Source organism: Xiphophorus maculatus, chromosome 17, assembly GCF_002775205.1.
Source record: "Xiphophorus maculatus strain JP 163 A chromosome 17, X_maculatus-5.0-male, whole genome shotgun sequence".
In the NCBI taxonomy this organism is placed as follows: Eukaryota; Metazoa; Chordata; class Actinopteri; order Cyprinodontiformes; family Poeciliidae; genus Xiphophorus; species Xiphophorus maculatus.
Window position 1 is genome coordinate 8,485,790 of NC_036459.1, and position 15,782 is coordinate 8,501,571.

Below are 15,782 nucleotides of genomic sequence, written 5' to 3' on the forward strand. Positions count from 1 at the left end.
GCAGGCTGTTGCAAACTGCCGTTGTTCCGAAGAATTTCTCCAGAGATGTTACTCTGACGAGCAGATGTTGCTCAATGTGTTTGTCTGATCATGAACATGCTTCAAGGTTGCTGCAAATGTCCTTGCGTGCCAAGTAAGAAAAACATTTGTCATATATCAGCTTGGATAAATTCCTCAAAGCTAAAAAAAAAAAGAAGAAAAAAATATATGTTTTGATAAGCAGGAGACATGGATAATGTTAGAAATACATCTGAAATACTTTTTAAAAAATCTATAAAAAGATCCACACTAATCAGAAGGTTATAAGGTCATACCACTTAGCTTTAGTTTGAGAAACAGTTCAGATAGAAAAATGAAAATCTGCTAAAAAAAAAAAGGCCAATGAATATGAACAGGATCAGAAAATGTTTTTTTTATGTGTATGAAATAAAGTCTTTAATGTGAAGTGAGAGGGAAAAGTGTGCACTTTGAGGAGGCAGCATGAAGGCGTTTGTCAAGTCATATAGAAGCTGCAGGCTCTCTCTTCCTTGTCAAGGGAAAATTGACTCGTCCCCACTTTACCTTATCCCAGCTAGCTTGAGGACATCGTACATTCATTACTGGCTGAACTCCAGTTTTCCTTTTTTTTCTTTAATTTTTGCATCCCAGAAGGCCTGTGATGTTTTCCAGACAGGGTGGTTTCTGAACTGTCAGCTGCAGTTACGACAATATATGATCTTTTCGTTGAGCTGGATCTGTTCAAAAACAAGTTGGCCCACGTGGCTATTTTAATCTCTCCTCCACAGATAGCTAGAACATATCTTCAGACATGTTTATACAACAGCTTTCTAGAACAGCTGCAGTTGAATGCAACACTTAAGATGTGTAGAGTTCACTATTACAAAACTCAAAAATTAATAGAGAATTTAATCAACATTCTCTAAAGGTTTATAAGAGGGACTTTAAAATGATATTCCTGGGGATCTTAAGTCAACTGAATTTAAATAAGCATGCACAGTCACTGGAAAAAGTGTGGATCCCCTAAATGGACACTGAAGGATAAATAAATAAATAAACTGTCTTGTGTTCACCAGATAAACTTCCGCGTGCACACTAGGTAACTCATGGGATCTTTCAGATTATTTGGGACTAGCTGTGTTTACTGAAATGGAAATATGTAGTATACTTGCCCAACAAATTGCTTGCTTGCTGAATTGTCAGAGGTGACTGAGGTGCAGAGATTGACATAAATGAAAAGTAACTATCTGCTGTGCACAGAAAAGTATCTAGTGCAGAAAGTTTATCTGGTGCTCACAAGATAGTATGTGGTGCACACAAGATACTATCAGGTGCACATGAGATAGTATCTGGTGTGCAGCAGAAAGTTAGGGTTTTTTTTTCAATGTCCCTTCAGGGCCTCCATAGAAAAGTACTCTTTAGCATGGTTAGAGGGTTTGGTAACGAAGACAACAGAAAATTAGAGCATGAGGAAAACAGGACTAGGAACTGGAAGCTCACAGTCCTTGCATTCACAAGAAATGGGATTAATGACATAAACAGGTGAGTCTTATTTTGGACAATGTTGAGCAAGAACTAAGCAGTGGAGACTGAGGGGAGGGGACTAAAATACTAAGATATCTAAACCAAAACACAAAGAAATGACAAAACTGAAACTAACAGATAATAATTTAAATGCACAAACAGAACATCAGAATTAAGAAGCTAAACTTAAAGAAAAGAATAAAATTACAGGCTGAGATGAAAAGAAAGCCTTTCAGAGGTTACCAATAGTGGTAGCAGAATAAATCGGGTTGAAAACTGTATTATTATCTTCCACTTCACAATGCTCTGAAAACTTCAAGAGTTACATAAATCACTTTTGACAGACATTTTTTATATATATAATTCATGTATGGTGGCATCTAATGGTGAAAAGTTGATCTGCGTTCATATGTTCTAGCAATATAATTTTATTTTTATGACAGTGTCATTGTTTGCACTTGGGGCACAGTGACACATGGCCACCTACAGGCTCTCAAGGGAATCCAACTCTTTGGCTCTGCGGATTAAAGCTTGTTTTTCTCCACCTGCTTGAATGTCATTTCCTGCTTGTTAACTCTCTATTATCGTCTGTTACCTCATACCCACTTGACACGAGCACAAAAGAGAGCTCAGGCTTTTTCAAGGATTTGTCACACCTGCGCAAGAGAGGTTTTACCATTAATTATGTCATGTCAGGCAGAAGGTTTCCATCCGAAATGTTGATTAAAGTCCACTGTGACATTCATTTCTGAGAGCTCACATCGATAGTGTGTCACATTATTTATGTGCATCTCTCTGACAGTAGTTTAAGTAAATGGTTTTGCTTCGATATATAGTCTTTAGGACCCGCTTCATCCAACTTCTTTAAGTAAGGGTGAGCTTAAAATGTTGTGCTTTCACTAATATAAGTACATACAAAATTTAAGTAAAAAGAAAAGAAATTAAGAAGCTAAAGGCTCCAGTTGCAGAAACTCTAACTGATAACTGGGCTCACTAAACGGTAAAAATAATCCACACCTCACAGAAGAGAGAGCTCGAGGAAATTAATGCAAATTCATAATTAGTCTCCACCTCAAGACTCAGATTGTTTAGCCATGTTTCATCACCTCACAGAGATGGGTAGAGTATTGGTTGGGTACGTAAGAATCTCTCTCTGCTTTGATGGTTGTCAGGACAGTTTTAATTTCCTGTCACGTTTTTTTTTTTTTTTTTCAGAATATTTGCACAAACTTGGATGCCTCAGCGCCGCTCCTTTAGGATTTTGTTACAATCCCTGTCTGGATGACAGGCCAACAGCAGCGTAGCTTATAAGCATTTTAAAAATAATGAAACAATATCCTGCAAGCGGGAATGTAAAAGGTTTTAGGTTATTGTGCCAAAAAATAGTTACATCAATTGTTTACAACCCATTATTCTTATTATTCTTATTCTTATTATACATCTAATTTAATTTTAACTTTGAAACAATGCACTATTCTGCTTTGTCTAATGAATTAAATCCTTAAAAATGGGAAAAAAATTCCAAGACACTCTCTTCATTGGACACCAAACTGAAATATATACTTTTGGTATTACATGTAAGTATTGAGCCAATGTTGTGTAAGTAATGATTAACACCATTCAAGTGAAATGTAAAAATCATTCAAAGGTTCCCCTACAGAGATCCTGTGCAGCAGCAATGATTTGTTTTGCATCACAAACACAAGCTAGATGAGGGCCCTAAGCCTGCACACTCCTGTGGAGCCTGCCAGCAGGGAAAATGCATGTAATCATCAAAAGCACTGGCAGGTGCTTTGGGCGTTACCTGTTCAACAATGACAGATAGGATATGAAAGGCAGTGAAGTGCACACGGCAAAGTGAAAAAACACAGATGCCACTAGTGAAAATGTAACACCTATACATACTTAAAGCAACATCATTTGAAACGTCTAGTTTTTTGACTCAACTGCTGATATGTGACTTTTAAAAAAGTGAGCTTGCTGGATGTTCTTGTCCATCTGACCAGCCTGGAATCCATTACAATAGACAGAGTCAGGACAGAAGTCGTGAAAAATGGTGAAGTTGGCCTTCTCCGTTTCCCTGAGGGCATAGGCAATTTTCAGCTCTAGTGAGCCTGCTCCAGCAATACCCAACACTGAACACAGAACAATATTCAAGCTCATTTATTCACATCCTCCCATGGCAGAGACTGACTGTCACAAATTTTACTCAAAACAAAAAAGCTGAATTTAGGATTACTGTATGGAGGGCCTTAAATTCAATTAAATTATTTGTTTTGGAGTGAAATGTTTGTAGGATGGATGGTTAAGGAAAACATTCAACTGTTTGTATTTCATAAACTCTACTGAATTCTGTATTATTCAATGAAAGGTGAATATTAATGGTGACGCCACTCATTCTCTGATAGTGCTCTGCCAGATGCAGAGGCACCGACTGCAGTTGTCCTAAAACTTTCAGCTTCATGATTGATAGCTACACTAAGAATGCCTCTGCTGCTGCTCTCTGCAGGTGATTACAATTGCACTCAAGCTCAGCAGGTTTCAGTGCCAGATTTAAAGTGAGGATGATTTTGTTTAGCGCCAGTAAAACAGCTTTGCAACTTGCAGAATCATAGGCAAAACAGGGCTTGACGGCTATGGAAAATCAAAGCACTGACTTCCCATGTCGACTGCTTGTATTTTCTCGTTACATCAATGAAACATAGAGTAAATATTCTCCACACTTTTTGCACATTTACAGCTGTCTACAGTTAGCTTAAATAGGATTGGCGTGTTAAAGCTTTCTCTGACTTGTGGCAGAAATCTCAGGTGTGGGACAAAGCTTATGGAAGTCAGACTTGGACGAAGAGCTGTTAAGGGACAAAATGATCCACTTCATTTCTCTAATCCATGCGTCTCATTGGTATTGTTCATGTTTTTGTATGTTAATCAGTGGATTTATGCTTTTTATGGGGATTAGGCCAGTTTAGCTCCATGGCTAATGCAATGATAAGGGATTTCTGGCTCAGCAGATAAGTGAATGCTCACTAGTTACTCAGCAACTAGCCTCTTTGGTTTAAGACTTTGTGTCAAAATGGCAAAACCAAGCCACAGAACAATCCTTCTTTTACTTTGACTTCATGAAATGTTCACTGGGAAGCTAATATCACTCTGGAAGTATCATTACTTTTAAATCAAATAATTTAAAATAAAGGTAATCTTGGAGAAATATGCAAAATCACCAGAAGACCCTGTCATGTGATGCTCTGCTTTGAAAACTGTCTTTTCAAAGACGTGACTTGCAGTTTTCTTTAAGTTACTAGAGGAGTTTCCCACAGATTGTTTCTGAGTCCTCCTCCATTTCATCTTGTATGCAAATGATTTTCTCTTCATTCCTTTTTTATGCAGATGTTGCTGCGATACCATCATAATAAACAAATTAGAATGTTATTAGAAAGTTAATTTAGAGTAATCATTCAATTTACTAAGAGAAACAGATTATATAGATTATTTACACACAGACTGATGTTTTCAGGCCATTTTTTCTGTTAATTACAAGGATCTTCTGTTTACAGTTAATGAAAACACAATATTCAAGATTCGAATATTACATAAAACCAATGAAAACAATATAATAATTTGGGTTTAGTGAAAAGTAGGCTTAATACCTGGTTAAAGGTACCTTTAATTTGATAAACAAGCTTCATTGGAAGACATATTGTAGTTTACTAAATAGGATTATATGTATAATCTGTTGAATCACATCTTTTTTTATATTTAAAAGGACATGCTACAGATTATTACCAGAAAGGTAGAAGATAAGACATAATCAAAACAGTTATACTTGAGTGACAGGATTACATTTTGATCAAAAATTATGTTTTTGTTTTTCTTTTTTAAGTTTCAAGTCCAAATATTTGGTCTTTAGATGTGAGCCACAACCTAAAATCACAAATCTGGTCTGGACCTCTGCAAGTAACTCAGATTGTTGTATTTGAGAAACAAATACAACAATCTAAGGTCGTGTTCCTGTTGGAACACGACCTTACAGGAATTTATGTTCACTTTGAGCTCATGTTGAACGGCTCTCTTAACAGAATAAAGCTCATCTAGGAGTGAAAGGAGCGAAATGAAAATAACTAATCTTTCAACAAGATGATATTTATGGCAAGTAGGAGTGTGATAAGTCTCCACAACAACTAAATAGCTCAGCGTTTTGACCATACTCAGGGCAAACCACATCAAAAGCACCACTGCTTACATCAAAGAAGTCAGTGGCAAATAAACACAGCAGTACTTCTTAAACTGAAGGCTTATTACACAGACTATCTGTAGGGTTTCAAGTAAACCTGCAGTGATCACTCTCCTTTTATACATCAATTGGCTTCCAATGTTGTAATCTAATATCTGACAAACAAGCCCAATTAGACCCATTTTCTAATTTATCCAATTGTCCAATAAATGAAAAGCTAGATTTTCTAGAAGGATGAACTACATTTTGTGTTCAGATGTGATGTAAAATGTCAACACCATTCATTTAAATATGACCGGATGTTTTAAATTGTTTTACATGACTTTTTTAAAAATCATGTAATTATCTGTTATCTGTTTAGATGATAACCTTTTAGTTTTTAGTTTCCTTTAATTTGTTTTTGTTTAAAATGACGCAGCTGCCTAATGGTGAGATGTTGATTGAGTGATTATAAAAATGTGCCAGATAAAGGTGCCTCTAATCATCATCGTCATTACCAATTTAAAGGCCAAATTTATTATTGTTATTTGGTGAATTAAATGACTAAAAGCCCAAAGCAGAACAAGGTACAATGCTGATTCAAGTGGATTGATGTAACTCTAGGTTTTTTTTTGTTTTGTTGTCCTTTTGTTGAAGATGATTTTACTTACACCATTTCCTGTCATATCTTACTATGAATAGATTCACTACAAGTATTCCCAGTTAGAAAAGCTCATATTGTTGTTTTATCTTAACCTCAACAGTTTAGCTACATGTAGAATTTTGTGGCTTGTGTCACAGTCTTTAGCTTTTTCTAAGAAATTCTTGTGTCTGTTGCTCTCTTTCAGGTTCCATCCGAGTTGTACGTGGCAACAAAGAAACCAAATGCCATGGATGTCTTTAATTTTACATCCTGGAATGCCTCTGAAGGCAATGAGACAGAAGTCGTGGAAGAGAGAGACAGTCCTTACAAGACCGTGGAGGTAGTGTTCATCGTGCTGGTGGCTGGTTCCCTGAGTTTGGTCACCATTATCGGCAATATCCTGGTCATGCTTTCCATCAAAGTGAACAGGAACCTACAAACTGTCAACAACTATTTTTTATTTAGCCTTGCATGTGCTGACCTAATTATTGGACTGTGCTCTATGAACTTGTACACAGTATATATAGTAATAGGCTACTGGCCACTGGGGCCAGTCGTGTGCGACTTGTGGTTGGCTTTGGACTATGTTGTCAGTAATGCTTCTGTCATGAATCTCCTCATAATAAGCTTCGACAGATACTTCTGTGTCACCAAGCCCCTGAGCTACCCTGTAAAGAGAACCACCAAAATGGCAGGAATGATGATTGCTGCTGCCTGGGTCCTTTCTTTCATCCTCTGGGCACCTGCTATCCTCTTCTGGCAGTTCATTGTTGGTGGGCGGACTGTGCCTGAGAAAGAGTGCTACATTCAGTTCTTTTCCAATGCCGCTGTTACTTTTGGAACTGCCATTGCCGCCTTTTACCTGCCTGTCATTATCATGATTCAGCTGTACTGGCAAATCTCGCGAGCGAGCAAAAGTCGAGTGAAGAAGGACAACCGCAAGCCATCAGGATCAAACCCAGAACCTTTGTTACCGGGCCAGAGGAGAGAGAGCACTCCAAAACCCAACAACAACAATGTTCCTGGGGAAGATGGAGCGCATTCCCAGAACCAGAGTGCAGATGATGGAGCCAACCAGCATGATGGAAAACTGCAGAATGGAAAAGGGCCTTCATCATCTACTGCCGACGTAGAAATGGAGGGTGACAGTGTTGCAAAGGAGAACTGTGCTCCTGCAGAAGAGAAGGACAGCTCAAATGACTCCACATCCGGCAGTGTGGCGGCTTCCAACCAGAAGGATGAAGAACCAGTCGCCTCTGCAGTAAACTCCTGTTCTGAGGCTACACAGCAGCTTCCACGGCAACGAGCCAAAGCTGGGGGCTCCAAACTGACCTGCATCAAGATCAAGACAAAGTCCCCAAAGGGTGACTACTACACACCATCAAATGCCACAGTTGAGATTGTGCCAACCACAGAACGTCAGAACCACGTGGCGAGGAAGATCGTGAAGATGACGAAGCAACCACCAAACAAGAAGAAGAAAGGAGCCCCGTCGCGGGAGAAAAAAGTTACCCGCACGATAATGGCCATCCTGGTGGCTTTCGTAGCTACCTGGACTCCATATAACGTGATGGTGCTCATTAATACTTTTTGTTCCAGTTGCATTCCCAACACTGTTTGGACTATTGGTTACTGGCTGTGCTACATCAACAGCACCATCAATCCAGCCTGCTATGCTCTGTGTAATGTCACGTTCAAAAAGACATTCAAACATCTCCTCCTCTGCCAATACAGAAACATTCGATCAGCCAGATAAATACAAGCCCCCACTGGAGGAAGCACTGAAATGTGTATATGTCGTACGTATGGGTGTTGCGTGTTATCCATGTATACATGTTTATGTGAAAAATGTGTGAGAATGAGACAAGAACGTTTCAAAATCACTTTCTACCATTTCATCATTCGTTTTCCTATTTCTCTCAATAAGCTGTTGTAGCACTTTACTCTTATTCAACTGAATTCAGTTGCTGTCACTTGTGTTGTGCAGGAGCAATGTATAAAACGAGGGTTGTAAAAACGTATTTAGATTTGAAACCTTGAAAAAAAGATCAGCTAACATAAGGAGTGTAACAGAGAGGGGTGCTGAGCTGATTGAAAAGAAAGCAGGCTAAAAGGCAGAAGACGATCTGTGCCGTATGGAAAACGCTTCAAAATGGGAAAATAGGGCTGACTGAATTTTCAAACCTTTCCAGTTTGAAATTCAGTAAAGATATTTGTAGATATCTGTATATAAATGGTGTATATTCTATTTCTGCGTGCACATGTGGGTGTGTGCTAGCTTAGTGTCTGTGTTCACACCCACTTGTGCTTCTTTGCTTGCCTTCTTTCGATGTGTGATCATCCTCATCACAGCTCTTCCTACCAGCAATATATAGAAAACTGAGTGTTTTGTTTAGGTTTTCACTGACAGGTTCTCATCCTGATTGGTAGTCATCCAATTTAACAAAAGGCCTCAGTAAAAATCAATAGGCAAAACTTCATGAAATATTAATGCAATAAAGTTCCACTTGTCAAATTTGCACACAAAAGAGAAGAACTGAATTTATTGCTTCAAATAGCTATTGTGATTTCAGAATAGCTGAAAATAAGTCTATTTCACTTCAACATTTAATCAATATTGTTCACATTTGTGAGGTGTTTGGAAGATTACTATACAAAGTTCTATATAAGTCTCCTAACTTTGATCTCATTTTCGTTGTTAAAATGACACTAAGCATTTTGCCACATTAAATGGACATCTTGAGAATTGTGGGTGGTACAAAAACATCAAATTTTATGGTTTCAAAACCACTTTCTGATGATGGTTCAAGACAATCAACATTAGGGATGCAGCAAGAAATCAGCCAGTGACTGAAATTTGAACATTTTTTCATTTGACCGCTGTTCAAATCCCATCCCTGGGGCAAGGAGCCCAGCATGTTAGAAATGCTCTAACACAGCAAAATCACATGGCTAGATGACCTTCTTAGCATGATATCAGGTTCTGTATTGGTCCAGTAATGACCCAATTGGTTCAATCACATGTTGAAGTAGGAAAACATCTAAAAGATGCAACACTGCTGGAGCTAAACGACTGGAAATGGCCAATCTGCCCTAAAGGTTATCTGGGATGTTATCTCTAGATGGGCACAGCATGCACACCTGTAAAATATGCCATTTGTAAAGTGAAGTCCCGAATTTCTGTATCCTACTGAAAATGTGTGAACTGTGGATAAAAACATATGAAGTTCTTATTTGCATGATCCGCCATTTAGGGCATACTCAACCAAATCTCACAATTTGGACCTATCAAATTAAGTATAGTGAGGATTATAGTAAGAGATTATGATTATGTTACCGCCTCATCATATTTCCTGCAAAGAATCTAGCTAATACAACTTGTCATGTACTATTAAAGTGAAAGTCAAAGTGAATAAATGAAAACATATTGACCAGACAACCGAAGAGGGAAAAAAATAATATTTATATACGGCATGAAATCGTTCAGTCGCACTTTTTCATTTGCCGCAGTCCTCGTCACTTCAGCTTTTACTGCTGACAGGATGTCAGGTGTTGATTTTTATGGCAGCTATTAAGATATTTATGTTTGCTGTCAGGTTACTAAGAACTCAGTGAGTCAAACAGGAGGTAGGAGCTCAGAGCTGTCCTGTATTAGGGTCTGTGGGAGGGCATTTTGTGGTGTGTGATGTGTGTGAGCGTGCAGAGGAGTGGATAACTTTATTTGATCTTTCTGATTCATTGATGGACGTCGCAGCACGTATCGCAAGGATGAAATTCGTGAACTTCTGGATGCGTGTGGGTAAACCTGCTGATGTATGCTTGTGTGCTCCAAGTGTGGAGTTTACTTCTGATCACAGGCCTCAGCCTCGTGATTTCAAAAAGGGCTATTTTTACGTCTCCATACGCTTGTTGCGACTCCTCTCCATTTGATCTCGTAACTGATTCCGAGTCATTGTAGTTAAATTAAAAGTGATAAGTTGCTGTGTTTACTTTAGCGCCAGAAGAAATGAGCAAAATATCAATTTACCAAGAGGCATGTTCCGTGTTTTCATGCATGTCATCCATCACTTCAGCCTATTAGACCATTCTCAGTTACAGTAATGCGGCTTGCTCATTGGAGTGATGAATATGCAGCAGCGTTTGCCATCAGGAGGTTGCCACAGTGGCTGGTAGGGGGGCTTTGCTGAGATTTACGCCTGCACCGGATAGCTCCTTGAGGCTGTCGGCTTTAAAGAGAGATCTGGGACAGATCCTATAATGAAAACTCACCATGAGGCTGATCAGATTACGGGCCGATGTGGAACACCTACATTTTAGATTAAAGGCTGCCCATTACACGCTCAGCTTGTGGTTGCATGCTGCAATCCAATGCCCCACTTATAGCATGGTTCTTCTCAGACATTATCTTTGTATGGTCTCTAATTTCCATAAGGTCATGAGTGTAACATAAATATCACATGTACAATTGTGTTGAGCACCCTGTTACTTGTTAATGCTTTGCCCCTAAAAATCCCTCTCCCAGCTGGATAACACTAGAAATACTATTTCTAGAGTAAGTGTTTAGTCTGAGCTTTTCATTGAGGTTCAGTCCATTTATATTTTCAAGTCAACTCCAGTATATTGCGTGGTATAATAAATATTACGCTTTAGTTTTTGTTACTTCTGTCACATTACAACCACAAACTGTTGTTTAAGAGGAGAATGTATGTTTTGAACATCAAGAGAAATGGCTACCCATTGTTCTATGAAAAATAGAACAAAATAAAACATTTAAGCGTAATCAGACTGAATGGAGAGCAACATGGAGAACATCAATTTCCAAGTCTCGCTTCAGATTCTCAGTTAGATTTTGCTCTGGTCGTGACTCGACTACTCAAACACATGAACATGCTTTGATCCAACTCATTCTGAACTCCTGACTGCATGTTTAGGGTCATTGTGCTGCTGAAAGGCGACCCTCTGATTCAGCGGCTAGTTGGTTGCGACCTGAAGTAGGTTTACTCTGTATTTAGCTCCGTCCACCTTCCTGTCAACTCTGACTATCTTAAACAGCTCTGCTTGGCCTTATCTAACTAGAGCACCTTCCTCCATATTTGCTGTGTCCCCTGCATGGCTTATGGCACACTGCAGATAGTCACTTGTTATGATGTTCTTATAAAAGGCCAGATGAGTGAAGTGTAGGTATAGTTGTGCTATAAAAAGGATTTCCTCACTGCTGCGGCTCCTCGTGAAATACCACTGGGCTTTTGACTGTAAACATTTCAAATTTACACACAGGTGGACTTTTTTTTTTTTTTTTTTTTACTAATTGAGTGAACTCTAAAAATGATTTTATTCGACTAATTTTATTATTTATTTGACAAAAATTCATATCCATATAAATTTTGTTCAAATAAATAAATAGAAGTTTGTGGTTGTAATCTGACAAAATGTGAAAAATTACGTATAATGTCATATAAGAGAATGAGAGGATTATTTTAGCTTTATGCATCAAGATGAATGAAAGGGGTCGGAGAGGGAATTATTTTGTCTTTTTCTTTTACAAATTTTATATTTCCGTTTGCCTCCACTGTTTCAAAAATATCTATAGTGATGTTGACGAATTACACACAAGTGTATTGTCAGTCTTACTGATCTTGGGAAGAAGATGGCTTGATTTCAACTGAGTATAACTGAGTTACTTCTTCCTTGGAAAACATAGAACGGAGCAACTTTGCTAGATTGTTAATTACTGACTGAGAAAGTGACTCATTAGTTTCAAAACCATGATTATTGGTTATTCAAGTGGATGGAAAGGAGATGTTAAATAAATTCCCCTGTGAATTTACATCCTTCACATGGAGGAGTGGAGCTCTGTCTTTCTGTCTGTCATCTGTCACACATCCAAATAGAGACTAAAAAGCTTTCCGAAAACATTCGATTAATCTCAGCCTAGCTGTTGCTTGACAGATACCAGCAGGAGAGTAAGTGGTGGTCGGAGGGTCTCGGTCTGAGGGACGCGTGATGAAAAGCGATGGCATTTTATCACTTCCTGCGACGGTGTAAGGGGGCCAGGCTGCATCAAAAAAAATAGCAATGCTCACAGCAGGGACTGACACTCTTGTAAACTATTTTGTTCACTTTGTGGTGAAGGTGAAGACAAAGAGGTCTTGTGTCGAACTGACTTTGAAAGACGTGCTCTGATGGCAAAAGATGAGAGTAGATGTTTGGCGATGATAAAAATGACTCCCATCCATGCAAAGGAGAAACTATGTTTATAACATTTTGTTGTATTATAAGTACAAACTGTAATATATTTTATTACTGTTTGGGGGCCAACGAACACAAAGTAGTGCTTAGCTGAATTGGAAGACATGGCGGTACGTTTGGGGTTTTGTTACTTATAAAGGGCAAATGTCCAAACAGGTTTTCTTCCAGGATGTCCTGTGGACCCTTGAATCAGAGTTCAGTTGGCAAATTCACCAATTTGCAGATTTGTCTGTGGAACTCTAAATGATCTGTGGATCTTTTCATAGAACATATCCAAGATGATCAGGATAAAAAGTAAAGAGCCAAATTTAGGTGCAACTGACATTTGCAAAGCAGCCAATCCAGAAGAGGCAGTTATTTTCCTGGGTGCAGATTGGCTGTTCCCCTGCCTGTGTACCAAATTACACACAAACAGACTCTTTTGATGAATTAGGTGACTTCTCAATGTAATGGGTTAGATTTTTGTTCAGAGATAGTTGATAAAATAGATATGTTGATTACAATTTTTGGAATTTTATTTTGCTAAAAAAATCCAAAATCCTTTGTATGTTTTCTTTTACTTCAGTTATGAACTACATTGTGCTGGTCTACCACATAAAATCCTAGTAAAGTGAAACAAAGTACACAGGAGACCGGAGTTATGAAATGACAAATTGTGAAAATGGGATGTGAATACTTTTGCAAGGCACAGATGAGCAGGAAATGTGTAGAGAAGTGCAGTTTGTCAGAAACTTTTTCCAACTCTAAAGGCAAGTGGACCATGTTTGGAGAAGCCTTAGCTCCGCCTTTGGAGGGGTCAGCCAAGAATTTTAATGTTCCAGGCAAATTCTTCCATCTGGCGTATGTTACACAGTTGTTTACCGTCCCTCATGCTCTTTTTACTGAGGCTCCTGCAAACAGAATTTCCTTTTTTGTGGTTTTATGGTCACAAGCTTCGCATTTTATGATTCCATAAAAATGTCCATATATTCGTTTGTCTGTCAAATAGTACTGAAATAAACATAGTGTGTGTAGTCATCAGATCATAATGTGCCGTGAGAGCTAGCTGGGCTCCTGTTCGTACGGCTTATGTCAAAGGGCTACTGCACCCCTTTTACGGAGAACCTGTGACACTAGCGTTAATCAGAGACAACTTTCTCTGGCTTTTGTTCTAGAAGAAGTGGGTGTTGCTGAGAATATCCTCAACAATCTTGGATAGAGAAGCACTTTCTCCAAATTTGGAGATTTCTTTTTTTTTTTTTTAACGTTTAACAATGGTATATCGCCGGATTGTACAGAGCAATTTCAAGTGCCTTATCAAGAGTGACAAGAATAAATTGCTCCTTTTATCTTCCAATTGTTGTGGCATTTTTTAGTGTGAGTTTGCTGAGACGTTTGCTGAGCATTTAGGAAAAATCAAATCCAGTCTTCCTGAATATAACCTAAAGAGTTGTTTTCTTTTTTCCTGTTCCAGCTCTGAGCTCCTATTATTTAGTGTTAATTTAAGTCAATGCTGAGGAAATGAAAAGATGAAACTGAACTAGAATAATAATCGCAATGGATTTAGATTTATCATCATTAAAACTATAAAGAGTCATGGGGGTGAAGAATATCAGTAATATACTGGGCTGGTTTGGTCGTGTTCACAAGGGGTGCACTTGAAAATGTGCAGGTTAGTCGGGTTGTGTGTGTGTGTGTGTGTGTGTGTGTGTGTGTGTGTGTGTGCGTGTGTGTGTGTGTGTGTGTGTGTGTGTGTGTGCGTGTGTGTGCGTGTGTGTGTGTGTGTCATCATTACAGATCCCTTTGAGATGTTTGTGGTTGGGTGTGAAAATTGTTTGCTGTAAAATATTTTTAGATTTCTTCAGTTTTGGTCATTTTTTCATAAATGGCACCCTCTGTATGAAAACATCAGATTGGATAAAATAAGACACAAATCAAGAAAGATCTCCAATTTGTCCTCATTCTTTTCCGCTGTAAAATAATGTCGCAGTAGTAAAAAAGCTTCCAAAGACTCAGTTTTCTGTGCTACATGTAGTTACACAATATTGTACATTTTCTATCACATTTTGTAAATCTGCGACTTTTATCATTGTATAGAGTGGAATTGTAGTATTGAAAATATATCTGTGTACAACCCGTTTGTTGCTTCTGTTTTTTTTTAGAGAATGTTATTTTGAATTTATGAATATTGTGAAATATGAACGATATAAAGACAGAGGGTATAATTACATGTGCATTTCTAGAGTTTCATGACTTGCAAAGAAAAAAAACAAAAACATTCTTGCTGTGCAATATGAAAACTGTACCGTAACTTTTCCACATGTGAGCGCAGGAGTCCAGGGGATTTGAAGAATGATTTCTGCAGTCAGAAAAGAAGTGTGAGAGCGAGAGAAAACCCTGGAGGATGACAGAAGCTAAAACTAGTTTCAGTGTGGCTGAAAAGCCCAGAGGCGATGGCTTTCATTTTGATTTTCACCTGTAAATTTATGAGTCTTCACCCTCACCCTGGGAAGAAGCCGGTTCACTCAATGGACACACTATATAACTTTTTGCAATTTCACAACCTTTTTTTTTTCCATAAGTGGTTGTGTGCCCTGGTCTGAACTTCAAGGGGGAGGGGGTGACAGAACCCACCTGCGTTTCAAATAAAACTTATCAAATAAATCCATAGCCTGCTGCAGATGCTCAGCACACATTCAAGTGTTAATTTTACATTTTTCTTACATATTTGGATGTTCATTGTGTATTCAATCACTGTGGCTTGTGGCTTCTATTGCAATAGGAAAAAATAATTCAGCAGTTTGTAGTCTGCCTTGTATATATATATATCTTTATGACAGTACATTATATGTAACTCTGATGCGGTACATTTTATATGTACATACACGTGGTATAGCTACTATCTGAATGTCCCCCTCCCCTCCGCTATTAATACTTTCTGTACAGTAACATTGGTATTGATTTCTGTTTTAATGCATTCTTGATTATTTGTTCTGAACAATGAATCTGGAGTGTTTTTAATCACTCGCCACCTATAAAACTGTAAGATGAACTGCATTAAGTGGTTACATTGTATAATAACCTCTTCAAATAAAATTGACATTAAAATATTTATGTTCTCAAGACAGTTGTTTTTTAAAGTTCCGTTTGACTGACAAACAGCCACACTGTGAACGTGTA

General features: G+C 38.2%; 1 protein-coding gene across 1 annotated transcript in view; it reads left to right on the forward strand.

Moving 5' to 3' along the window:
• LOC102225705 (muscarinic acetylcholine receptor M2-like) overlaps positions 1–15,714 on the forward strand; it is a 79,504-nt gene extending 63,790 nt beyond the window's left edge. The window contains exon 3 of the mRNA XM_023349931.1: positions 6,580–15,714. Coding sequence (XP_023205699.1) covers positions 6,580–8,130 — 1,551 coding nt within the window. The 3' untranslated portion in view covers positions 8,131–15,714. The remainder of the gene's footprint in view (positions 1–6,579) is intronic.
• The last annotated feature ends 68 nt before the right edge of the window (positions 15,715–15,782 follow it).